Source organism: Sus scrofa, chromosome 1 (assembly GCF_054392235.1).
Source record: "Sus scrofa isolate SSC_HxYL_T2T_F1_AM1 chromosome 1, Sscrofa_HxYL_maternal_Yorkshire_Landrace_v2.0, whole genome shotgun sequence".
NCBI lineage: Eukaryota > Metazoa > Chordata > Mammalia > Artiodactyla > Suidae > Sus > Sus scrofa.
In genome coordinates this window covers 27172119-27198762 of record NC_139383.1, presented here as the reverse complement: position 1 = coordinate 27198762, position 26644 = coordinate 27172119, and the positions used below count along the sequence as shown (strand labels likewise).

General features: G+C 42.1%; 1 protein-coding gene and 1 long non-coding RNA gene across 2 annotated transcripts in view; one reads left to right on the top strand and one right to left on the bottom strand.

The window, feature by feature from the left end:
• Positions 1-23415, bottom strand: part of IL20RA (interleukin 20 receptor subunit alpha) — a 35918-nt gene extending 12503 nt beyond the window's left edge. The window contains exons 1-4 of the mRNA XM_013992536.3: positions 23353-23415; positions 23145-23296; positions 22499-22926; positions 3725-3860 (exon numbers count right to left, since the gene is read on the bottom strand). Of these exons, the coding sequence (XP_013847990.3) occupies positions 3725-3860; positions 22499-22926; positions 23145-23296; positions 23353-23415 (779 nt within the window). The remainder of the gene's footprint in view (positions 1-3724; positions 3861-22498; positions 22927-23144; positions 23297-23352) is intronic.
• Positions 1-26644, top strand: part of LOC146405986 (uncharacterized) — a 436419-nt gene that overhangs the window by 247415 nt on the left and 162360 nt on the right. The window lies entirely within an intron of this gene.

Below are 26644 nucleotides of genomic sequence, written 5' to 3'. Positions count from 1 at the left end.
AATTCTGGACAAAAGGCTTTGTAAGTCTGACAAGCTGATAGCCATGAATCATTCAATAAATTTTCCAATAATGATGTCTGTGATGTCAGAAAGTTGTGCAGAACCCTCAGTGGTCTCTGGTTGTTTTCTGGTAAGAGTAGGAAACATTTATTAAGCGCCGTTTATATGCTGGGACCAGTGCTTAGGATTTACACACTTTGTCTCATTTAAATATCATAACAACCTTAAGGGCCATTATTTTTATCCCATTTTAAAGATGAGAAAATTGAGGCACCGTGAGGTTAAGGTTGCTGCTCGTGTTCATTTGACTAGTAATAGGCATATCTGCGATTTGAACCACTTTTCTCTGATGTTAAAGCTTGTGCTTTCAGAGCTACAGTATATTTTCTGTATTACAATCTTTTGGCAGATATAATTTAAACTTGTGTTAAAATTTTATCTTTAATCTTTGGAAACAAACTTCACTCAAAAGTATAAAATGTAACCTTCCCAAGGTCACCCAGCTAGGTTCAGGACTGTTTGACTTTGTTGCTGAGTATACAGCCTTCTGTCAATGACACCCGCTGCCCTGTATTCCTGCCCACTGTCCACATGCAGAGGCATGTAGGAACTCTAACATGGCAGGTTTCCTTTTAAATCTTCTTTCTGGAAAGCTGTACAATCTAAATTATCTGCTCTCATAGAGCAGTGATGTTTTGTTTCATTTTATTATTTCATTTTTTTTCATCCTCATCCCTTTTTAAAAAAATTTTAAATGATTTTTATTTTTTCCATTATAGTGGTTTACAGTGTTCTGTCAATTTTCTACTATACAGCAAGGTGACCCAGTCACACATACATGTATACATTCTTTTTCTCACATTATCCTCCATCATAAGTGACTCGATAATAGCTCCCAGGGCTATACAGCAGGATCTCATTGCTTATCATTCCAAAGGCAATAGTTTGCATTTATTAATCCCAAATTCCCAGTCCATCCCACTCCCTCCCCCTCTCCCTTGGCAACCACAAGTCTGTTCTCCAAGTCCATGATTTTCACTTATATCTGGAATCTAATATACGGCACAAATGAAGCTTTCCACAGAAAAGAAAATCATAGACTATTTTATTTTTTAAAATTCTTTTCTGAATCATATATAACACAGAAACGACAGAGCAAGCTCCTTACTCCCCCTAATGGAAAAGGAGGCAAGGGCACACTCTGGAGCCATTTCTCTTGAAAGAGTGATGTCTCCGCTCAAACGCTAGCTCCTGAGAAACTCCTGGGCCATGAGAATGAGGTTCTAGATAAATGACGTTATTGTGAATAGCAGCCAAAGTCTTTCACTGCCTTTAGTGGTCAGAATTTTTTTTTCCAAAGACAAAAATTACTCTATTTTAAAAATTATTTTTGGAAATATGGTACAGTTTTTCAACTCACACAATCAGAAAAGTATAATTGAGAGAAAAATGAATCACCATGAAGCCCATTACCCTGAAAGGTTTGATACATATGATTCTGCACATCACATTTGTGCTTATATGTACCTAGAAGAATGATCCAATAGCTGAATACATAGACAAAAACTAGACTATGCCATACTTAGGATTTTAATAAAAGTATTCATTTTAACTTGATTTGAACTTTAAAGAAAAAGCAATTAAAGTGAAATGAAAGGAATTGTTGGAGTTCAAATGTTTCATCACCACAAGAGATATTAGTTCTTAAAAAATCTATTAAATTAAGAAAATCATTTATGAAAGACATTGAGAGTTTAGTTATTAAAATGATGACATTTTAATTTTGGATCACATGTAATGGCTTCGTGCCATGAAATCTTATAGTTTTTTTTTTTTTTTACACTTATAGTGTTTTTTTCTACCTTCCGATTTGTTATATTATTGTTTAGGTTCAAACAATTATAGGGAAGTTCTGTAATCACATTTCCATCACTATTTAGTCTTAGTTCTACATTGAGATGGTTTCATTACAAGCTACCATGTTTTTGCCATAATCCCAGCATTACTAAATTCATTTAGGCTCATCTTAATCTTGCTGCTAGCTGGATATCATTGTTAGTTCGCGTTCCCCTCACCAGTCCTGCAAGAGGGTCTCAAAGGAGTGACGGCCCAAGTTCCACCTGCTTGAAAATACATTTGTTGAACTTGGTAGGAGTTTTAGGTCACACCTATTTTTCTCTCAGAAGATGTATCACTGTCATTTGTTGAGTGTTGCCAGATAGAACTCATTGCTTTTGCTCGATGGTCATAAATCATTTCATTTTTTCAAAGGTCAATAATTTCATCAGGATATGTCTTCCTATTATTTGTATTAGATTTTCCTAGCCAGAGCATGCATTTACGACATGCAGTTCCAGATAGTCGTCATTACCTGTTCAATCATTACTATCATAGCTAGAAGAGGTTTTTCATCTCCAGATAAATTTTTATTTTCCTTTCTTCCTAAGTTCTGCCAACTTGCTTTAAAAAATTCTTCCTCTTAGAATCTCTTCTTTGACTCTTCTCTTCTCTGAGTTTTGCTATTAAAGACCATGTTGTTTATGGACTCAAACTACGGACAATTATTTCTCTGAATTGATCTACTATTTCCACAAGAAAGATTTTTGGGAAATTTTATGTTCTTTTCCTTTTTTTTTTTTTTGTCTTTCTTCTTTTCAGGAATTAGGGATCAGTGTGTTGGATTCTTTGAGACAACTGCTCTCTGAATGGAGTCAAGCTCTTTTTTGAATATTAGGTGAGTGAGTATAGGAGAGAGGGCCTGTCACACAACCACTCACCACACCATATTATTCCCTTTGCCAGGGAGCCTGTTTTGGACTGCAAGCAGCTGATGTGGCTCATGACATGTCCTTAAGGTCACTGCCTCCCAGCCATCATCACCTCCATCAACTCCTGTACCCATTTCCCTCTGGGCTTCTCCCTGAGCTGTGACCAGGCTTCTACAATGAATATGTCACTTGGACCTGATTTCTCTTTTAGCTCCTCCTCCTTGACGTTCTGTGGCACCAAAGTGGAGCTCTATGGGAACCTGTGCTCAATTTCTGGTGGCAGCTATCCATAGATCCCACATCCTTAGACTGTTAGGTAAACCTAGTATGACGATGTCTACGGTAAAACTATTTTCTTCTGTTGGAGTTTGAGGGTTATAGATTCACTTTCAGTTTCTGTGGGCATTTTCCCTAAGATTCTGAAGTATTTGCTTTGTATGCTTCAGAGTTTGTGGCTTGGATTTATGGCTACTTCTTTCATTTCTTTGAAGATAGACATTGTTTATCTATTTCACATTCTTTTTTGATTGCAGTTAGTTTTGAGGGGGAGGTGAAAAGTGAAAATGTCTATTCACTACTATCTTTAATAGGAACAGTGAGTTGCATAGAATTCTGCCCTCAGTTTCACTTGAAAGGGTCCTGTAATTCTAATAAGTCTAGATGTTTTAGATGTGATGGATGTCTTTGTTTGCTCAGCTACAGAATAACATTTTGACCAACTTCTTTTCTTTAAATAACTTTGTCTTGCCTAAGCATTCAGTATTCTGTCTCCCTGAAGAAACTTGTTGTCTAATTTCATCTAGCAAAACATTACAAGATGATTTAACATGACGTATCTAATGCTTTTCTTTTTCCTCAAACTCTAGTTTAATACAAGAGATGGTTTATCTCTGCACAATTAATAAGAGTCTGAATATTGTGTTTATAAGTTAGCTAAAAAGAAAGAACCAACTTACATGAAATACTGCACAGTGTAAGTAATTTCCGCTCCATGCAGACCCTCTGGTGGGTTCCATTGTAGGATATTCTTCATGTTTATGGATAAGAAGGTGATATTTGTAGGTTTAGGCAGACCACTAGAGATGCAGGGAACTGAAAAAGGAGTAGAGAAGAACTGAGGTCTTAATGGAGAAAAAGGGAAACCTGACGTGTTATCCAAATATGGTCCCCAATAAACCATCTCTTCATGCTTCAATAACTCATGCTCTGGATATTTCCACATTGAACATGACATCATCTCATGACCTTCTTCAACAGGAGTGATTCTGAGACTGAGCCTTAAGAAGGCCTGGGAGCTTCCATGTTTGCCTCTTGAAAGCCCTGAGCTACCATGTAAAAAGTGGGCTTCATAGCTGGAGACAACATGTTGAGAGGCTACGTGAAGAGGGAGACATTCGGCTGTCCCCGTGTCCCAGCTGAGCCCAGCTGTCCAACCAAGAAGCCAGAATGAAGCCACTGTGGACATTCCAGTGTCACGTGCCATAGCCTGAAGCTGCCTGAGAGCCTCTGAATGAGAAGGGCAGAAGAACCATCCAGCTGAGCCCTGGTTAATCCTCGGGGTTGTGACAAATAATAACAAAATGATCATTTTAAACCACTAAGGTTTTTTGTTGTTTTTTTTTTTTCTTTTTATTGCTTCATATGGAAGTTCTCAGGCTAGGGATCAAATCGGAACTATAGTTGTGGCATCTGCAAACTCTACCACAGCTCACAGAAATGCCAGATCCTTAACCCACTGAGTGAGACCAGGGATCAAATCCATGTCCTCATGGATACTAGTCGTGTTCGTCACTGCCGAGCCATGACGGGAACTCCCTAAACCACTGAGTTTTGGGGGTAGTTTGTTATGCACAAGAGGAGAATTGAAACAATCCCCTCATTACATATAGAAATAAAATTTAGGATACATGCCACGGAAAGGCTAGAGATTGGAGACTGGAGCTGGGATTAGCTTTATTAAAGTATACATTAAAACAATAATTATATTGGGAACGAATGAAAGAGGATAATTTATTTCATTAGGCACTATGTTCATGGAACTGTATTCTATGAAAGACTGTATCCTGGAGGATTAATTTATAGACTTCCTCTGTAGCTAAATCATAAAAATAGAGAAACTATCAAAAAATTAGAAAAAAGGAAAGTGAAAAATAGTCTCATAAAGAAAACAAGGATGATCTTTTAGGTTCAATAAATGAAGAAAATCAGTGGTAATACATAAGACTCTAAGTATTAATCTAAATATTGGAGCGATCATGAAGTCCTGAGTATATTATGAAGACATTATGAAGAACTTATCCTATCATAAATATGCATATTCTAGTCAGTGAACTTGGAAAATAACAAATTTTGATATTTAAAATCACCCTTAGGAAATAAAAGTTAGCTAAGCCACTGAAGGCTGGTCTGATCTTGACTAAGGTCCAATAATTCCTGTGTAAATTAATGCAGACTCATGTCAGAGAAACAAATTAGCTTTATGATTGTGGTCATCCTTGGCTAAGATTAGCTCTACACAATGCATTGTAATTCCACAAGCCAAATGAAAAGAAAGAAAAATTTCTTTTCTTTAGAATTAAACTTGGTGATGTAATATGACCCTGAGTCTAAGCCAAAATAAATCCATTAACATGCGGCAGAGTAACCAAACTGTAAGTGATTGAGTTTGTGTTTGCGCATGTGTGTACGAGCATGTGCTATCTTTGTAATCACTCCTACTTTTCACCTTGATCATTTTTTTTTTGATACCTCAGTTTTAGAGAGGAAAGTTAAACACTCAAACAGAAGCTCTGTCCATTGGTTCCTGATACAGATTAGGAAACTGAGGCCCAGAGGAGTTCACACAGCAAGTAAGGGGATAAGCTGGGTTCAGAACCCACGGTTCATATCTCCTCACTCACCTGCTACCCCTGTCAAGTAAAATCCCTAGTTGAATTTAAACAAAGATAAGGCAAGACTGATGAGAAAGGCAGTATTAATATAAGATATTAATATATAAAGTGATTTCATAATTTAAAACATTAAATGTTTATCTGGTCAGTAGAATCTTTGGCTCTCACCACATCTTTCGGCAGGAAGGCGCTTCCTTTTCCTTCCAGAATATTTTCTTTTATTCTTGCCCATATTTAGTCTTCGAGAATGCAAATAGGAATCCTATCCTTGCTTTAACACATTTCCTGGACAACACAGGGTGATTAGACAGGTAAAAATTCCTAGAAGGCGGTGTTTGAGTCTATTCTGGTGTCTATTTAGTTGCCAAGTGCAGGCCTTCTATCAACTCGAAACCATAGTAAAACTATATATATATATATACATATATATATACATGTGTATATATATATATTAGTTGATATATATATATATTAGTTGGATATGTATATATATTAGTTGGATATATATATATATTAGTTGGATATATATATATATTAGTTGGATATATATATATTAGTTGGATATATATACACACACACACACACACACACACATACACACATACATACAAACACACACACACATATATAGAGAGTTGGCTTTGGCCTTGGGCTTTAGCTTTATCTCCTATACAGAATTCCACCTGCATTGATGAGAAATGTCAGTTCAGGAGTCATCCTGTTTATTCATTCAGCCATATCTATTGGGTGCTGTTATATTTCACCAAAAAATGTACTGAAGAATGTGACCTGATTTGGAGATAGGGTTATTAAAGACATAATTAGTTAAGATGAGCCCATCCTGGAGTAGAGCAGCCCCTTATCCAGTGTCACTGGTGTCCTTATCAGAAGACAGCCATCTGAAGACACAGTGAAAGGTGTTCTGAAGACACAGGGAGAAGACCATTTGAAGGTGGAAGACTGGAGTGATGCATCTATAAGCCAAGAAGCCTGCCTTCCACCAGAAGGTGGATGAAGCAAAGAGAGAGCCCCTCCAGAAGCTTCAGAGGGAGCATGGGCACTGCCAACACCTTGGTTCTGTATTTTTAGCTTCCATAACTGTGAGAGAACACATTTCTGATGTTTTAAGCCATCCAGTTTGTGGTGCTTTGTTACAACAGCTCCAGAAAATGAATACAGGTGCCACTGTGTGGATATGTGATGGTGAATAAACAGAGAATGTTCCTTCCCTTATGGAGATCCTGACCAGTGGGGAGAGAGACACCACTTACAAGTCAAAACACAAACACACTCATACTTACAAATTTGGTGAGCCAGCTATGAAAGGTAATAGAGTTGGAGTAGTAGGCCAGTCAGCTGTGAGGTGGGAGGGCAGGGTTCCAGGCAGAGACTCCAGAGAGGAGAAAGAGCCCATCCAAAAAGACTGTGCCCTTGGAACTGTCACAAGATCAGTGTGGCTGGAAAAAGTACGGAAGAGGAGAATGACTGCAATGTAATTTAAGAAGTTTCAAGGGGCCAGATCCCCCAATTTTTGTAAACCCTGGGAAGGAAGCTGGATTATAAACGAAATTCAGTAGAAAAGTATTGAAGCCTTTTAAGCCTTGGAAGCCATGAGCCTTTTTAGTATTTCAGATGGATTACTTTACCACTGAGGGGAGAAAAGATTGGATGGGGGCAAGAACAGAATTGGAGAGACCAGCAAGACCTTAACTGCAGCAGCCCCAGGAAGGAAGGCTGAGCTTGCACCAAGATGCAGGCTGTGGACATGAGGGTGGGCTGGGCGCAGCTCTATTTTCAAAGTAGAAACAGCAGGACCTCCTGATGAAGCAGAGCTATGAGCGTCTCATCTATAAGAGAGCTGCTGGGTTGGGAAAGCTAAATCCACAGATGAGGGTTTGCCAAGGAATATTTGCTCTTGTATCTGTTTTGATGATGCAAAAGAGTGATAAAAAATAGAGTTAGCACTTTGGTTTTAAGGAGGAGAAATAGCACATTTAAAAAAGAACAACTGGTAACTAGTATTTCCTTGTGGTGTTTTAATCTTTGCAATGTTTTAGGGACCCTTTTTTTTTTTTCAAATTTGGAAAACATAAAGAAAACCCTCCTGAATAAACGTTCCAAGTGAGATAAGTCATTTTCTTAACCTGCCAGTACTGATAAGATAATTTAATCAACACCAAAGTGAAAATATGCCATACCCACACTGATATCAGGAGTCACGTGCCAATGGGTGGCGAACAAAAGCATTTTTGTTCCCATAGATTTATGGCCTGGAAGTACAGCTCTGATTCTCTGACAGTCCATCAATTTCATATCCCTAATAAAGAAGCTGTTGGATTGGCACACATCCTTTTACTTCTGGGAGTGCTCTACCTACAACTTCGGTTTGGTCCACGAGGTTCTCCGTGATCTGGTCTGGCCTCTCCTTTAGTAATCCTACCAAATGCACTATGTTCACCAGTTACACCAAATTACCTGCAAAACCTTAACTTGCTCTGCCATTTTTACGCCTTTTCAATTTTGGTGTCCTCCTAAAAGATGCCTTATTTTTTTTTTTCCAAGTGTGCATCCATTTAGTGAATATTGGCTGGTGCTATTTTAATGGCCTGATTTTGTTGTGAGGTTGGGTAAGGTCTCCCCTGTGGGAAGTGGACATTCCTGATGACAGTCGCTGGATTAAAGCCTGGTCTTTTGAAAGAAAATGAAACTCAGAGGACCTCAGGAAGGGACAGGAACTCCGGGCTCCCTGTGAGCTCCTTGACTGGGCTACGGACTTTGAGCAGTGGAGGGAGACTTGAGGGACCTCCTTGGATTATGGGTACTTAAGATGACTTCTGCCCTAACAAAGCTGTGAGGGGTCGGCACGGAGGGGTCCACCTCATGAGTTAGTTACACTTTGTAAGTCACTCATTTAGACTTGTGTTCTTTCTCTGTGTTTACGTTCCTCTTGTTACATCTTGGCCTTTGGGAAAGTCTTCTAGCCCAGCTTCATTTACGTTATAGCACGAGAAAGAGAAAGTCCTGTGTCTCCTCTTGGGTCCTTCTAGTAGAAAGCGAATAGATAAATGACATTTGAAATGGGTCAATCTATGACAACTTGGCTAGTGGAGTTTTACTTATCTCCATTTTTTTGTCTTTTTAGGGCTGCACCTGAGGCATATGGAGGTTCCCAGGCTAGGGGTCAAATTGGAGCTACAGCTACTGGCCTATGCCACACCCATGGCAATGAGGGGTCTGAACTTTGTCTGCAACCTACACCACAGCTCACGGCAATGCCGGATCCTTAACCCACTGAGCAAGAACCTGCACTGAACCCACTGGGATCGAACCTGCATCCTCATGGATGCTAGTCAGATTCATTTCCACTGAGCCATGATGGGAACTCCATGGAGTTTTATAAAATGTGGCTGCTACACTGGTTTCAAGACTTACCTTTCTCTAGGCATAATGAAATGGTATGTGACATTTCCTGAATGGCCTCAGAGCTAATACTAAGGTCATCGTCTAAGTATGTTGTGGTTTCAATTATGTGCCTGACAGTAAAAGATATTCCCACTTCATGACACTGTGGGAAAAATCTGTGCATAAATTAGTACCTGATAAACACCAGTAAAAAGCAATGAGGTTTTCAGAGTGAACTCACAAAGGGCTGGGGTAATCAGCCTCCAGGTTACCCAAACCTCTCCTTTCTGAGGCTGAGGCTTTGCTGACTTTCCCATTGCAGACAGTATGTTAATTCACTCTGAGAAAAACCACCAGACTGCAAGAGGCTGAAGAGTCAAATGTGTCCACTTCTGGGGACGTCCCCTTGGGGTCATTCAAGTTACTCCAGCTCATAATTAACAAGGGAACCTGAGCCTTGAGGAAGCCCTGCCCAGCTCTGCTGCCAGAGTCTCCAGCCCTCCAGCCGCATCCTCTTTCTGAAGCTGAAGCAGCGAAGGAATCACTAGGCTCTGAGCTGTTTTACGCTGGGCACCATGTCTTATAAGAGTCTTTGTATGCTCAGTGCCTCAAAATAAATACTTTTGAGCTGAACTAACCAGGGACCATGGGAACTCACATAAACTGTGGAAACAGGGCAGGACCCAGATTCACATGAACATCTGAATGAGGATGAAACAGCCCAAACCACCAAATCTTGATAGCTTAAAATCACCTTGGGAAACATATTATTCATAAGGGATTAGTACAGTCAGTAGATAATCAACTGATGCTCTCTTTTTTTGGCCTTTTAGGGCCGCACCCATGGCATATGGACGTTCCTAGGCTAGGGGTTGAATCGGAGCTACAGCTGCTGGCCTACACCATAACCACAGCAACATGGGATCCAAGCCACCATCTATGACCTACACCATAACTCATGGCAACACCAGTTCCTTAACACACTGAGGAAGTCCAGGAATCGAACTGGAATCTTCATGGATACTAGCTGGATTCTGCTGCGCCACAACGGGAACTCCCAACTGGTGCTTTTTAATCAAAGAAGAGCAGCTCAGGCAAGCAGTTTCTACATTCTGCAAGTATCTTTTGAAATAGAAAAATACCTTACTATGCTTTGCAAGACCAAAAAAATTAAGAAAATTCACCTCCTAAATGAGTTTTCAGTTGTGGGAAATGGAGTTATAAACAGTTGATGTACAGAGTTCCCGTTGTGGCTCAGTGGTTAATGAGTCCAACTAGGAACCATGAGGTTGTGGGTTCGATCCCTGGCCTTGCTCAGTGGGTTGAGGAGCCAGCATTGCCGTGAGCTGTGGTGTAGGTCGCAGATGTGGCTTGGATCTCGTGTTGCTGTGGCTGTGGTGTAGGCTAGCAGCTACAGCTCTGATTCGACCCCTGGCCTGGGAACCTCCACATGCCACAGGTGCGGCCCTAGAAAAGACAAAAAAAGAAAAAAAAAAAAAAGTAAAAAACGGTTGATGTACAAAAAGCACCAGAGGGTGATTAACCAATTTCAGGAAGCAAAAGTTGTAAATAATTCATCCTAACCTCCAAAGGAGAGTTAAACGGCATCACTGCCTTCAAATAGATCATCTTAAGTATTGTTATAACTTCATCATCCTAAAAGGAAAGGCATACTTTCTTTTGTCTTAAGTTATAAATGATTTCTCCTGAAAAATATTTACTCCTCTTTCTTCCTTTCTCCCTTACTATATATCAAGCATCCTTAAAAAGTGAATCACCAGGAGTTCCTGTTGTGGCTCAGCAGGTTAAGAACCCAGCGTAATCTCTGTGGGGATGTAGGTTCGATCCCTGGTCTTGCTCAGTAGGTTGAGGATCTGGTGTTACCACAAGTTGTGGCATACGTTGCGGACATGGCTCAGATCTGGCGTTGCTATGCCTATGGCATAGGCCGGTAGCTGCAGCTCCGATTAGATCCCTAACCTGAGAACTTCCATATGCCACAGGTGCGGCTGTAAAAAAAAAAAAAAAGTGAATCATCTAAATAGCACTTAAAATGTGATCCAGGAACTAGTTATCCGGGAGGAGATATCTAACTGTCATCTATAAAGGAGAGAGCATGGTGCAGTGTTAACATTAGTTCTTTTGAACCTGGTTGTCTTCCTCTACCAATCCCACTACTATCATCTCTATTATTTCTTTGTGTTCAACCTCTGTTTTCTCTGTGATACTGCTGTGCCTTACACAGGGCACTGCCACTTGCCCTATCTCATTGGCTTCTGATAACTGCTGATGTGAGTGGATCAGAAAGCAATTGTAAGAACAGGCGTCCTTGAGCCCATTGGGGCCTACTTCCTGATCCACCGCTTACCTAAGCCGTGGGCCCGGAAGTAAGTTATTTAACCTCTGTTCTCAACTTCCTCCTTTGTAAAATGAAACAATCATACCATCTGCCTCATAGGCTTGTTGGGAGGCTGAAGTAGGATTCTTTTATGTAGAGGACGAGACTGCATGATCATGATAAAGTTTGCATGTTACAGATGGTCGCTTCTAAGGGGAGGTATAAGAAATTCCATCATGAAAACCTGAGTATTTCTCCTCCACTGACGCTCTTCCTGGTGGAAGCATACCTAGTCCCATCATTCATTCAACCTCATTGCTGGGCACCTACTAGAAATAGAAACTGATAGGCACCGGGGTGCAGCAGAGGACAGAAACACACAGAAAGCCCTGCCCTCCTGAAGCACATATTTTCTGAATTTGGGACACAATCCATCAATCTACGTTTTCCCTGCCAGCTGTGTGAACGTTTATCTGGATGAGTGATATATAAGTCATACATAAAAAGCATGTTATGTCTTTATAGCCACACCTCAATAAGTAAATCTATGTGCTTAAACATGTTTTGGAATATTGCTGTTGGTGTTTGATAGCAAGTAGGACTTAAAAGTTGAGATTACTTCTTCCTTTTTTTTTTTTTTTTTTTTTTTAAAGGGCCAAACCCACTGGGTATGGAAGTTCCCATGTTAGGGGTCTAATCGGAGCTACAGCTACAGGCCTACGTCACAGCCACAGCAACACATGATCTGAGCTGCATCCTCGAACCACACCCCTATTCACAGCAATGGTGGTTCCCCAACCCTCTGGGAGAGCCCAGGGTTGGAACCCACATCCTCACGGATACTAGTCGGATTTGTTTCTGCTGTGCCACAGTGGGAACTCCTGAGACGACTTCTTAAGATAAATATGTTGGCCTTTACCTATCAAAGCGTGTGCATCTTCCAAACAGTGCCCTTGGAAGGGTTTATAATTATTCCTTGGTACCACCCAGCTCATGACATTTGGGGTAAGCTTTCTTTCAGCTGTGACGCTCGGAGGTAGCTTATAAACATGTCAAACATTCCATCTCATATCTCTATAGTCACAACTTGTTTCTGCCCAACAGAGCATTTCCCAGCTGGTCACCTAAGTTTGTTAGAAGTGGCTAGGAATGCTTTTGAAAATTAAACCACACCTCGAAGATGAAGGTTTGCCACTGAATGGGTTGTTCTGGCCAACGTGTGCAGGTTCCATCCAGAACTCAGGAAAAAGGAGTTCAGGAAATACATTGTGAGATTTTTGTGCATAACCTATTTTGAGGATTATTAATTTGTTTGGGTTGGTGCCATTGTTAGAAAATCAGTCCTGCTGCCCTGTCATCTCTTATGTGAATGTCCTTCCCTTCCCTTTCAGGAATTTGCTTTTTTGAGGGCAGGGACTCGATTTTCTCCACATCTTGTCATCTCCAAAGTGACTCTGCAAAGTGAATATCATAGCAACTGTGGAAAAGTAGTCAAATGTGGGTTGGAGTCTCTAGAACGTGGTAACTTGCCTCAGAAAGGAAAAGATAAAAGAAAGAACAGAATCAAAGACAAACCTTTTGGAACCACTAAGGTACTGGGCAAAACAGCTGTTGGGAACTCCAGGTTCAGTCAACAGGCATTTATTAAATATCAACACACACCATCCACTTTATTTTTCAAATCATTTTCACAATCAGTACTTCTTTTTATCCTCACCTAAGTAATGTAATTCTTCCATTAATCATCATTTGATATTTTCAGAGAGAAAACCAAAAAGACAAAAATGTGAGAAAAAAATAATAGAAAGAGTAAAAATAATTTCTTAGTGGAGACTTGGAAATAATTAATAGTATTTACTTCTGCTTGCTGTTAATTGGGATATTGAAGTAAATGAGGTCGCGCGTGGGATCTCGATTATGACTTCAGACTTTCTAATCAAACAAGATGAAGAGGGATGTATACAGTAGCTACCAAAAAAGAGTTGAGGAGTTCCTGTTGTGGCACAGCGGAAACGAATCCAACACGTATCCATGAGGATGTGGGTTCGATCCCTGGCCTCACTCAGTGGGTTGGGGATCCGGCCTTGCTGTGAGCTGTGGTGTAGGTCTCAGACGAGGCTCAGATCCTGCGTGGCTGTGGCTGTGGCTGTGGTGTGGGCTGGCAGCTACAGCTCTGATTAGACCGCTAGCCTGGGAACTTCCATGTGCCACAGGTGCGGCCCTAAAAAGCAACTTAAATTAAATTAAATTTTAAAAATAGACTAAAGGTGCAATGTTTTTCCATGGGTTTACTCTCCTCTATAGTGACAAGTCAATGCTTTGATGTTTTGATGGTGACTAGGACTCAGATCAGACCCCTTTGGGCTTGAATTATACCTTGATGAAGTTGTTTAACCCAATGCAATAAAGTGAACAGCAGTTCTATGTGCTCATAGGCCTCACTGAAGATCAGTTCTTTGAGGTGGTTTTCCTGCCACAAGGATGTTAAAAAAAAACACTGGTCAGGATAAAAGCAGAGCCACAATCTAGAGGCCGCCCACAATGAGTCAAAGGCACTGACAACACTGGCATGTCTCCAGGATCAACTCAGAGGACGGATCAATGAAGACATTCCCTTTGCTCTTGGACATTAAATCTAACAGAGCCTTCAAAGGACTGTGTTGATTCAGGAAGTAGGAAAGAGCACCCAGGACGTTGTGGGCCCTCTTAGAAAACCACAGCTGAAACCTGGGTGCCTTGTGATAACTGTTTGTGGTTGAGGTCAGTACTGCCCAGAGCCGCAGACCACAGTGACCTGTGGTGGCTGTCAATGACCTTGAGGTCAGGTTGTCCCCTACCCAGAGAGCTCCTTACTCCTGCCCACTTGCCAGTACCACCCTCACAAAAATCCTCCTTTTCCGGAGATTCTGCGATTTGTTGTTGGGTTTTATTTGCTGATTTGCAGCTTTATAAGAAAAAAGGTAGGTGTGAAAAAAAGAATATTAGCTCCTGGTAATTTATAGACAGAATGTGCTTAGAGGAGGATTTAGCTTTATTTTTCTCGCTACTATTTAAATGAAAAATATATAAAAAAATATAACACATGCATCTCAAACTCTCATAAGTCTTAGTTTCTCTTTTCATTGGAAGCCTTGCTTGACTCCGAGATTAGAATGGTTCCCTTGTTCTGGGCTTCTGAAAAGCTTGGCTTTCTCAATTTTGGCATTTATACTTTAATGTAATTGCCTGAGATTAAAAGCTCCACAGTCTCCAGAAAGAGACCTTGTTTTCTTGTTTTCGTCAATGCCTAGAACAGTTCCTGATAGTTACGAATGAATGACATCAAATAAATGAGTGAATAAATAAATAAATGAAAAGTGCTCAAAGGAAGATTTATTTTATTTTATTTTATTTTCAGGGCATATGGAGGTCCCCAGGCTAGGGGCTGAATTGGAGCTACAGCTGCCTGCCTACACCATAGCCACAGCAATGCGGGATCCAAGCCACATCTGCAACCTACACCACATCTCATGGCAATGCCAGACCCCTGACCCACTGAGTGAGGCCAGGGATCGAACCCACATCCTCATGGATACTAGTCAGGTTCGCTTCAGTTGTACCACAGCAGGAACTCCCAAGAAGATTTATTTTAAAATCACGTGTCAAGTTGAATTTTAACTTTTAACAACTCAAAATGGATGTGTGGAGTATAAAGGTAATTCTTTTTCATTAAATCTGATCACCTCAAAGATCTCATTCCCTGAAGCTATCTGCTCCTAAGGTGCATGTGATAGTTTATTTTGTACTTAAAAACTATGGGCCAATTTTTAAAACAAGTGAGAGCATGCAGGAGATAACTCAGGGGTCTTTTTACAGCATATGTGTTTTAATTGAGAATGGAGACGGAGGGCTGACTTGGAATCACATAGAGAGGTGGTCTTAAGCATGAAAATGGTCTGTGTTGGAGCAAGAAAATGTTGCAGTGAAAGTGCCCCATAGAGAAGCAGAGACAGGAGGCAGAGCTCTGAGCATGGTGAATCCTTCTGCTAAAGAAATTTAAACTCCACCATCTTTATTACACAGCCATTGATGGCCCTCTACTTTAAAAAAAAATTAAGGACTTTTTAACATATAACACCAAGATTTAATTGACATACATCATTATATTAGTTTTAGGTATACAGCCTAATGATTCCACGTTGTAGATGTCATGAAATGGTTCATCTTATGGAAAGTACAAGAGAAGATTCACCTCTGTCCTCCACATTTTCAGAAGAGCCTTTTGGGCGTGAGACTTCTCCAACGTTTCCCTTTGGCAGGGATGCAAGCTAATAAACATGAGGAGGAGAACTGCTCCATGCGGTTGGAAGGATAGCTTTTCTCCACTTTGGGAGCTGAGCCCAAGGCTCTGGGTCACCACCCAAGTCTTTGAGGGTATGGTAGGTGTTACAAATGCCCTTGTGTCTCCCTCCCACCAAAGAAATATGTTGACATTCTAACCTCCAGTACCTCAAAAAGTAACCTTAATTAGAGAGAGGGTCTTTAAAGAGGTAACCAAGTCAAAAAGAGGTCATTAGGACGGGCTTCAATTCAGCGATACTGACATCCTTATAAAAATGGACAACTTGGACACAAAGAGAGACATACACAAAGGGAAGAGTATGTGAAGCAATGGAGAGAACACTGTGTGAAGGCAGAGGACTGGAATGATGATCAAGAGGCCAAGGAATGCCAAAGTCTGCCAGCAACTACGCGATGCCCGGGGGGCTTGGATCAGAGTCTCCCTTACCACCTTCAGAAGGGATCAACCTGCCAACACCTTGACCTCAGATGTCTTGCTTCCAGAACTGTGGGCTGATAAATTGATGTTATTTTAAGTTGCCCAGTTTGTGGTACTTTGTTATGGCAGCCTTAACAAGCTAATACAGTAGGTATCTGGGGCTGGCTTGTATCTTTCCTCAAAAATGAGCACAATGTTTATTGAAGAGAAAAATGAATTGCTTTTTTTTTCATCTGAAAGTTAAGATGAGGGGACTGATGGAGGAGAAAAAGTTGAGGAGGACATTTAAAAGGAGAAGTAATATAAACACATGCTTTCACTAGAAGGATGCCGTTGACAAAATACCGCATATCACCAAACTACAAATGTAACTGGATGGAATGGGAACGTGAGGAGGCTGGATTAAAAGTATATATGTCAAGAATCAGGAGTTCCTGTCGTGGCGCAGTGGTTAACGAATCCGACTAGGAACCATGAGGTTGCGGGTTTGGTCCCTGCCCTTGCTCAGTGGGTTAACGATCTGGCGTTGCCATGAGCTGTGGTGTAGGTTGCAGACTCAGCTCGGATCCCATGTTGCTGTGGCTCTGGCGTAGGCCGGTGGCTACAGCTCCGATTCAGCCCCTAGCCTGGGAACCTCCATATGCCTCGGGAGCGGCCCAAGAAATGGCAAAAAGACAAAAAAAAAAAAAGAATCAGATGTGTAAGGAGTTCCCATCTGACTAGCATCCATCAGGATGCAGGTTCGATAGCTGGCCTCACTCAGTGTTTCAAGGATCCAGCTTTTCCCTGAGCTCTGGTGTAGGTCACAGACATGGCTCGGATCTGGCATTGTATGGCTGTGGTGTAGGCCAGCGGCTATAGCTCTGATTAGACCTGTAGCCTGGGAATCTCCACATGCCTTGGGTGTGGCCCTAAAAAGACACCAAAAAAAAAAAAAGAATCAGACATGTAAGAAAAACTTACTGACAAATCTGTATAGAACAGGTATGCACAGTCTCTGTGCCTGGATGGAGGTGGAGCTGGCATTTGATGAAGCAGTTGCATTAAAGGGGGTTGAGTGGAAGCCATTTTGGAAACTCAGGGGGCGATGCAGTGACCACCAACTTGAAAAACAGGACTGATTTTGAATAGATAATATATGTAATCAATAAAAATTTCCTTTCGTGGAGTTCCCATTGTGCCTCAGCGGTAACAAACCTGATTGGTAGTCATGAAGATGCGAGTTTGATCTGTGGACTCGCTCAGTGGGTTAAGGAAAAGACAACAAAGATGAAAAAGGAAGGCACCTTTTAGGCATCAGGAACCCTGTGATTACCAAGAACCTGATGCTGAATCACTTAAGGACTAATATGCAGGGCGTAGTGTTTTCAATGTGGTCGATCAGCCATCTCATTATGATCTCCAGTGAGTCCGCCTGAGCGCTTACAGAAAAAAATGGAACCCACACATACAGAAAAGGCCAGCAGAGAGAAGGACCTGGCGGCATAACTGGGGAGGCAGTTAGCTGAGAGGAAAGAAGACACAGAGGAAATGTGATGGTTGCAGTCAATGAGCTGAACAGCTTGTTCCATATGACTTCATCCGCTTAGAATCAGGACCAACAACAGGTGAAGACAAAAGAGATAAAGACCTCAGCTCATTACATGGAAGAACATTCTAGTCGTTGGAAGTGCGCAGTGATAGGACAGCCTGATTTGGGTGTCAGGTAGTGAGTTTCCGGTGATGAGAGGTGCTCAAACAGCAGACAGGTAATGACTTGAAAGTTGTGTTGCAGAGAAGATGCACAAGAAAAGCAACTGGATGGGATTTGAAGGTCCTGTCAACCCTACGAATTGTGAAAATAAAGCAGAGGAAGAATTTAACTTTAATGTCTCCAGCAAGCATTATTTTTTTTTTAAAGTTCTCTTGTTCTTCAAATTTACATATCATTGACACATCTTGGAATTGATTATAGCGATTTAATTAATTTTTCTGGTATCAGCTTTTTTATTTCTATTTTTTAATTTTATTTTTAGATTTTTTTTAAGGTGGCACCCAAGGCATATGGAGGTTCCCAGGATAGGGGTCAAATCAGAGCTACAGCTAGAGTGACGGGAGATCCAAGTGGAGTCTGGGACCCACACCACAGCTCATCCTGGGATGTGGGATCCTTAACCTTTTGAGCGAGGCCAGGGATCAAACCTGCATCCTCATGGATACTAGTGGGATTCGTTAGCCATTGAGCCATGACGGGAACTCCTAATTTTTTATCTTTTAGGGCCATATCCATGGCGTATGGAAGTTCCCAGGCTAGGGGTCGAATCAGAGCTGTAGCTGCTGGCCTACACCACAGCCACAGCAAGACGGGATCCAAGCCTCGTCTGTGATCTACACCACAGCTCACGGCAATGCTGGATCCTTAACCTGCTGAGCAAGGCCAGGGATCAAACCTGTGTCCTCATGGATACTAGTTGGGTTTGTTACAGCTGAGCCACAAGGGGAACTCCTAGAAGGTCATTTTTTTTTTTAATAATTTTTTTATTTTCCCACTGTACAGCAAGGGGGTCAGGTTATCCTTACATGTATACATTACAATTACATTTTTTCCCCCACCCTTTCTTCTGTTGCAACATGAGTATCTAGACAAAGTTCTAGAAGGTCATTTTTATAAAGATCACACATATCAATAAAGATGCTTTAGAACAAAAAATTCAAATTTACTGAGTGGTATCTGTAGAAAGTACCATGCTGAGCACTAAAAAATTAGTTAATATTTTATGTTAGTATGCTTATTCTAAAACATGGTTTTATAGCATTAATATTAAAATTAAAATATATGTTATTGTCTATTGTCTTTATCTAAAGTATGTGCTTAAATGGAAAATCTGGGAGTTCCCATTGGGGATCAGTGGAAATAAATCTGACTAGCATCCATGAGGATGCAGTTTGATCCTTGGCCTTGCTCAGTGTGTTAAGGATCCTGCGTCGCTGTCACTGTGAGCTGTGGTGTAGGTTGCAGATGTGGCTTGGATCCCACGTTGCTGTGGCTGTGGCGTAGGCCAGCAGCTACAGCTCTGATTCGACTTCTAGCCTGGGAGCCTCCATACGCTGCTGGCGGGGTCCTAAAAAAAAAAAAAAAAAAAGGCAAAAAATCATCATTATGCATAATAGCTGTTGCAGTCAATATCCACTGAGGGATACTAAAATTAGTGGGTGTTAATTTGAGGAAAAACAGGATATTTGCATGATCTCAAAATATCTTCCCACAAGATAATTACTAAGCAGAAAGTGAAAAATAGTAAGTCTACAATGAAAAACCCTGCAGACACCACCTAAGCCAAGTGACTAAGGTTAGCATCACCAGGAAGAAGACTTTTCGATATCACAAACCCTTTGATGTGGGGCATTAGGAAAGAGAGCATAACCTGTGTGGTATCGTTGCCTTAAAGAGATAACCTCACTTTAATCATGAGCAAACATCAAATGAACCGACAGTCTGAGGAAGAGGTGACCAGAACTCTTCAAAACTGCCAAGGACAAGAAAGCAAAGAGAGGCTCAAAGACTGGAGGACAGGAAGGAGAAACAGCAACTAAATGAAAAAAGGGATCCTGGATTGACCCTAGAACAGAAAAAGGGCGCTAGTAGAAATGGGGGGAAATTGGAACAAGGTCCGTAGCTTCGTGAATGGTGTTATATCAGGGTTAGTTTTCTGGTTGTGAACATTGTACAATGGTTATGTAAGATGTGAAAATTAAGGTGAGGGGTTCATGAGAACACTTATTTCTTTAGCTTTTTCTTTCAGTGTCAAATGAGTTCCAAATTAAAAGATAGAAAATAATGAAGAAAATGTAATTAGTTCACTGGAATCATTTGTGTGTGTGTGTGTGTGTGTGTGTGTGTGTGTGTGTGTGTGTGTGTGTGTGCATGAAATATATCCTGGAATAAGCTAGTGAAATAAAATAACCCATGTGGCTACATTTTTTATCAAAGAACATACACTTTAACAAACACCTTCACTGTGTTAATTATAACATTCTAGTTCTAATAAGCAGAGATGCTGTAATATTTAGACAGCATGCAAAAGATCCGAAAAAAGTTAGGCTCCTTTGTTCACAGACATAAGAAACTCTATTTTTCCCTCTTGGGGAGTTTGGGAAGCTCTTCTTGGGGGGAGGCACACTGGAGGTGAGATTGCCAAGTCTGAGCAGGGGCTGGGGATAAGGGATAGAGTGGGTAGGAAGGAGTTGCAAGTATGAAGTCCATGAGCTGGAAAGGGGTTTGGTTTGCTTCAGGGACTGGGAAAAGTCCAGTATGGCAGGAATTAAGCGGTGTGAGGTAAGGCTGCAGAGATGGGCAGGAGGGGGCCACCTAAGACCTCACAGGAGAATTTAATATCACACTATGACCTGCGGCAGCCTCTGAAGGGCTTAAGGATGTGAGATACATGACCTTGTCATCTCCTTCCACTCTCTTGCTGGCTTTAAAGCCTCCTTTCTATTATGCTTATCACAGTTCTTTATATTCAAGGAGGCGGAAAACATGGGAATGGGCCAACAGGGCTGAGTTTGAGAAGCCATGGTCATAGACTTCCTACTGAAACTTCTGTAGCTGGAGCATTTATTTATTTATTGTCTTTTTAGGCCACACCCGTGGCATATGGAGGTTCCCAGGCAAGGGGTGGAATCAAAACTGACCATGAGGGGGTTTTGTGTGTGTGTGTGTGTTTGTTTGTTTTTTCTCTTTGGATGTTTGGTATTGTACAGCGCAATCCAAACACACAGCTGTGACTTTGGATTTTTTGTTCTAAAAGTTGTTTAACAAACTAAAGCATGCATCTGCTAGAGAGTAGCAATGTTATATAACTCTTAGAAAGTTCACATTGCTCAGCAGATATTGCGGTGGATCCATCTAGATAGACTTGTTCTCTACTAATAGGCAGGTATGGTATCCAGGTAACCACCTATACCTTCTCACCTGAGTTTCCCAGCAGCCCTCAGGGTGCCTGGAGGCCCAGAGACGGATGCTTTAAGAAGAGCTAAGAAAGTACCTGAGGCTTGTGGGTCAGAAAAGAGTTGCTTCTATTTGTTTTTCCCCCGAAATTTTGCTTTGAAGCCAAGAATATTATTACCTTCTACTATCCCCAGCCAGTCAAAGAGCAAGCTTTATTTCCCTCTCTGATTAGAAATAGAAACAACCAAGTTCATTATCTGTTAGTTGAGACTCAGTATCTGGATAAGTCAGAAGTAGTCTCCTTCCATTCAGCTTACCTAGAAATACTTATCACAAGACAAAGGAACTACGATTTCTGGTAAATTTAGGATTTAGAAGAAAAAGAAAATTTTGTGTGTGTGTATATCTATTGTTCAAAAATTGGTCCAAAATCTCTATGCACACTTTTCTTACCTTTCTTACTATACTGAAGTTTAGTAACTTTTTCTTTGACTACTAAGCACACTGCAGTTTCATGGACAACTTTCCTCCTGCATTCACTGCCATTTGTTGTTCAGCTCTGGGTTAAAAATATGGAAACCTGGGCCAAAATCTGTACAAAGTACAGTAAACTATAAAGTTTTGCTGTTTTTAATTTTTAAAAAAGGAAGGGTCTAAGTTACATTGCTTTAAAAAAATTCTTTTTCTCATGCAACAGGGATGCAGAAGGAAAACAGAAATCAAGTTAATGAATCATTCTGGTTTACTGGGTTCTGGTTGGTAGACAGTTGAAACTTCAAAACAAAACCAAAAAACATCAGTTACCTTACGCCATGGATCAAAGTTTTGATACTGCCGACAAATCAAAAGCACACATACATCAGTACATCGTCAAAACTGCAAAGGAAAAAAATTACCCAGGAAAGAGGAGGGTCTTACTTCAGAAACATTGCCCCCTTTCTAGGTCCCGCGTTCCCTCAGAACTCTGTCCTGGAGTTGTTTTTTTTTTTTTTTTTTTTTTAGGCGCAGGCATCGCCGCCTATCCCGGGGAACTCCCTATTGAAGGCTGACAGGTCCGTGCGGCCGCGGTAGGAGCGGAGGGAGTCAGCGACTTGCAGGCCAATGCCAAGCGCAAGGTCACTGTCGTCGACTGCAAGTTACCATCTGAGGGTACCACTCAGAGCGACCACCGTCAAACTTCCTCCATCTCACCCACATCCCCAGCGACGAAAAGTGTGAAATGCCGAGTGTGCGAACTTGACCCTGAACCAGGCGCGCGTCAGGAGGCCACAAGTGTGCCGCCGGGGCTCCGGGGGTCTCCGTGCAGACCCGCGCGCCTCCGGATCCGCGCTCCCAAAAGCAAAACCCGGGGGCGGGCAGGCCAGAGCCAGGCGCAGCTGATTCGTCATGGGGCGGGTGCAATCCTCCTACCTGCCTGTCCCGTCGGCGAGGCCACCACCAGCAGCAGTAGCGGCGGGAACAACAGCGGCAGGGTCGGGAGGCCCGGCACCCCTGTGGCCGCAGCCCTCGCTGGGGACGGTGGGGCGCACATGGACCGCCGGGCCTGGTTACATCTTCGCGGGCAGCCCGCAGCGTCGGACGCCCGGTCGAGCAGCCGACGGTGGGAGCGCGGCCTCCAGTCGGTGCACCCGGCGCCAGCCCCGCCTGCGCGCCGAGCTCCAGTCGGCCCGGCGCCGGGGGAGGCGGTACCGCGGCCGTCTGCGCCCCGCCCGCATCCCGCCGCAGCTGGAGCTGGATGCCAAGGCGAGGGGAGGGCCCGGCCAGGGTAGTCCCAGCCACTCAGGTTCCCAGAGCTGAGAATCTGTGACTTTCCACCTTCCCAACCAACGAGGTCACTCCTGCAGGGAAAACCTCCATACAGTAAAGAGAGAGTGAGACGCACACGCTGAAAGTGACAAAGTAATGATTCTGGTCTTCAGGCTTGATGGTCATTTTTGTAAAACTTTGGAAATGTCAGAGTTCAGTGCCGGAAGAAGAATAACATGGATGTTTATTTCTCCTAACACTGCCAGGATTTAATCCACACCACCTGCAGTTAGGCATTGTCCCATTTTACAGATGAGGAAAGGGAAACTCAGAAAGTCGGGGACAGCAGCCTGAATGCAGTTCCCAAGCCTGTGAGCAGTGGTGCGTGGATTTCCACACAAGCTGCTTTCTGGCACCCATGCTCTTGATAAAGCGGCGGGGCGTGGTGGTGGGGGGGAGTTGCTGAAATTAAGAAATGTGTTGAAATAGTATTAAGAAAATCTGAGAGCCAGTCTCACCTCTGGTCTTTGAGAAGGAGTTTTAAAGGCTGGGTACAGCACGAAAATGGAGAAACGGTTCATCTCAGGTGTGCTCCCTTTCTTTCCTTCACAAATAGCTATTGAAATGTACAGATGAAGGGAAATGACCTTACAATTAGATCAAACACCTTTATTTTAGAAAAAAGAATCTTAAGTAATTGGGAAAAAAAAGGCATTTGGCAGAGGGGTAGGCGGGATTTTCAGAGTCTCCTAAATATGCTACTTCCTCGTCACCCAAAAGACAGGTTGAAACCAGATCAGCTTGTCCCTTTGGATGGGACTCTGCATGGTGATACAGAGCCTAGGACTTTTTCGTCAATTGGGTCCTCTAGGATCTACAGTAGGGGGCGCTGAAGGAATGCTGAAAACTGGAGGTGGTGAAAAGGGACCTACTGTTTCCTGTTTGTTCGCTCCTCTTGACAGCAGAGACCCGCTGTGTCTCTACCCCAGCAGAAACAGCCGGTTCTGGTTCTAGTTTCCCGATTCCTCCTTTACTCCCAGAACCAGCATCATTCCCCCGCTCCACTCCCCGCCTCCCTCCCGCCCCTCTCCCCACCCCCAAGCCATGTCCCATTCCCATTCTGAGAGATGTGAGTTTCACTTTTCCGGGTTCCTCTTCCAGGATGTAACCCTCACACCTTGCCTTTGCTCTTCAGCCTCTGGGCGGTAACTGTCTCATGTAGGCACGTTCTCTGTTTCAGTCTCCAAGACATCCTTTTTACTTAAAAAATCTTCCAAAAGCTCTTTAGCCAATACCTCATAGCAAATACTTTCTGTTAAAATAACTAGTATTGTGTCTCTTTTCTGGGCTGAACTCTTATTGATTCAACAAGAGTTTAGGAAAGACCGAACGTTTTAGGAAGGATTCTGTGTTATCAGTACCTCATCAACATTATCATGAGTTGCTGTTTTTCTTACTGTATATTGTATTAGTTTGGTGCCATCATTATGACTTTAAGACTAGGGGGTAAAATAAGATGCCCATTTGCCTCACAATTATTTGGGGCTAAGCACCTTTTGGTGTCTAAACCTTAAAATTTGAGTGCATTTCTATTCCAATGTGACTCATTCATGGCCCTAAAGAGGCTACGGCAGGCATATACTCAGCCCTGGCGCCCTTATCCCCAGCCCTCAATTTGAGCAGGAACATGTCCTTGTTTCCTTCTAGTAGGAAGTGGAAATGGGGAGGGTACCTGGGCCTTGGAGTCCTTTCACCTCTTAAGGGGACACCCCTTGTTTGTGAGCTGACAGTCTTCTGTATGTTCCCCTCCCCCAGCTTCCCCTGTGTCTCTGTCCGACAGGGAGTCCGAATTTCACTGGTCTCATACCAGTTAAAAAAAACTCACAATTTCGTCCTCAGGAGGACTAGGGTTTCTGCAGATGCGTGTGAACTGCTAGGCATTCAGTTGATGTTTCCCATGCATTAAATTAACGCGTGCAGTCGTGGCCTTTGTTTTTTCGTGTGACCTGGAACTCACTTTAGGGTGTTTCCTTTGTGTCTTTAAATTCTAGGCTCTTCCCACCCTTGTGAACCTCAGGAAGAGTCAGTCTGTGTTCCTCCCAGTCTAAACCTTGCCTGTCGAAATAAATCCTAGTATATCTTTCTGTAGATTTCTGAAATGACTCATCACTTTAAATTGATGTTTTCTTCTACCTGTAAAGACTAAAATCCTTTTGCCGTGACTGGGAGTGCAAACTGTTACGATGACTTCCTCTTCCAGTTTAACTTGGGAAGCATCACCCAAGCCAAGAAACAGAACAATCCTTACCCTACAGAGGGCCCTCTCCTACTGTTTCTCTTCTCCCCCAAATCACGTAGGGTGTATTAACACGCTGGGATTTTAATTTTGTGGACCCTGACTTGTGGGTTTCTGTGTTTTCTGATCAAAAAGGCCATAAATCAATACCTCCCACCGCCAACCCCAGTATTAATATTGCAAACAGACAATGTAAACTTCTCCTATTTCAGTTTAACTCCTAAATAGTTTCCAGGAATGATTCATCATCACCACCACCACCTGAAGTTACTGAATTTCTACTTAGTGCCGGATGCAACAGTAAGAAGTTTACATTTACCACCTTCTTCAGTCCTTACGACAATTCTGTGATTCGGTCAGGGTACCCTGAGTTACAGAAGGAGGAACTAGGCTTGGACAGGTGGTTCCCTTTAATAAGGAGCAGAACTGGGACTTGAATCCGGGTCTGTGTAATTCCAAAGTCTGTATTTTTAATGACTTCCTTGTAAGCCTCTTATACTTAAGAAAATGAAGCAAATACTTTTGAGGGGTGAACTGTAAAATAATAATACATATATTGAAATGCATACTTAATAATTTTTGAAAATGCAGCATTGGTGTGGTCTCCATTTGGCAAATTACATTGTGAGTGGGAAGAAGAGGCCCATTCCTGGACATTCAAGTGTGGACAGGGCAGGCTCAGAATGTAGTATAGCCATTGCTCCAGAAGGGAACCTGAAGATCAGGAGTCAGGTGGCAGTTAGAGGTGTTGGCAAGATAAAGGTCTCTGAAAAGTGGTGGTGGTGAGGGCAAATTCAAGAAAATGAGAGTTCTGGGGAGATGATATGCATCCAGTACTTAGAAGATTTCTATAGCCCCTTTAGTCTATGCTGCCATTCTCTGTGACTATTTGGGGCCACTAGCAATGTTTATGTTATGCTGTCTGCTTAAATCCAAATAGTATCTAATATTGAAAATTGTATGGAATCCTATCTCATCAAATCTTCCTTCAACTCTTTGCACTTTTTTTTTTTTTAAAAGTGGCTCATGCATTTCAAGCAATTTTGTAATTGTGAAGTCTAATAGGTATGCAGAGACATGCACAAAGGTGGATGTCACAACTCAATGAGTTATCACAAAGAGAAAGCCTTGGGAAGCATCACCCAAGAAACAGAACAAGTCTTACCCTACAGAGGCTTCTCTCTTCCCCTTTCTCTTCTCCCCTGAATCACTCAAGGCATATTCGGTCACTTCCGGCTCCTCGCACTCATCAGGCTATGAGAGTCATCCATGTTGCTGCCTGCACCTGCAGTGCAACACTGTGAAGTCGTCTGTTGGATAACTATGCCAAATTTATTTATTTGCTCTATTTTTGATGACATTTGAATTGTTTCTGGTTTGGAGCTATTAGCAATATTGCTGCTTTGAACATTCTTTTTTTTTTTTTTTTTTTTTTTCTTTTTCAGGGCCGTACCTGCAGCATATGGAAGTTCTTGGGCTAGGGTTGAATTAGAGCTGCAGCTGCCAGCCTACAC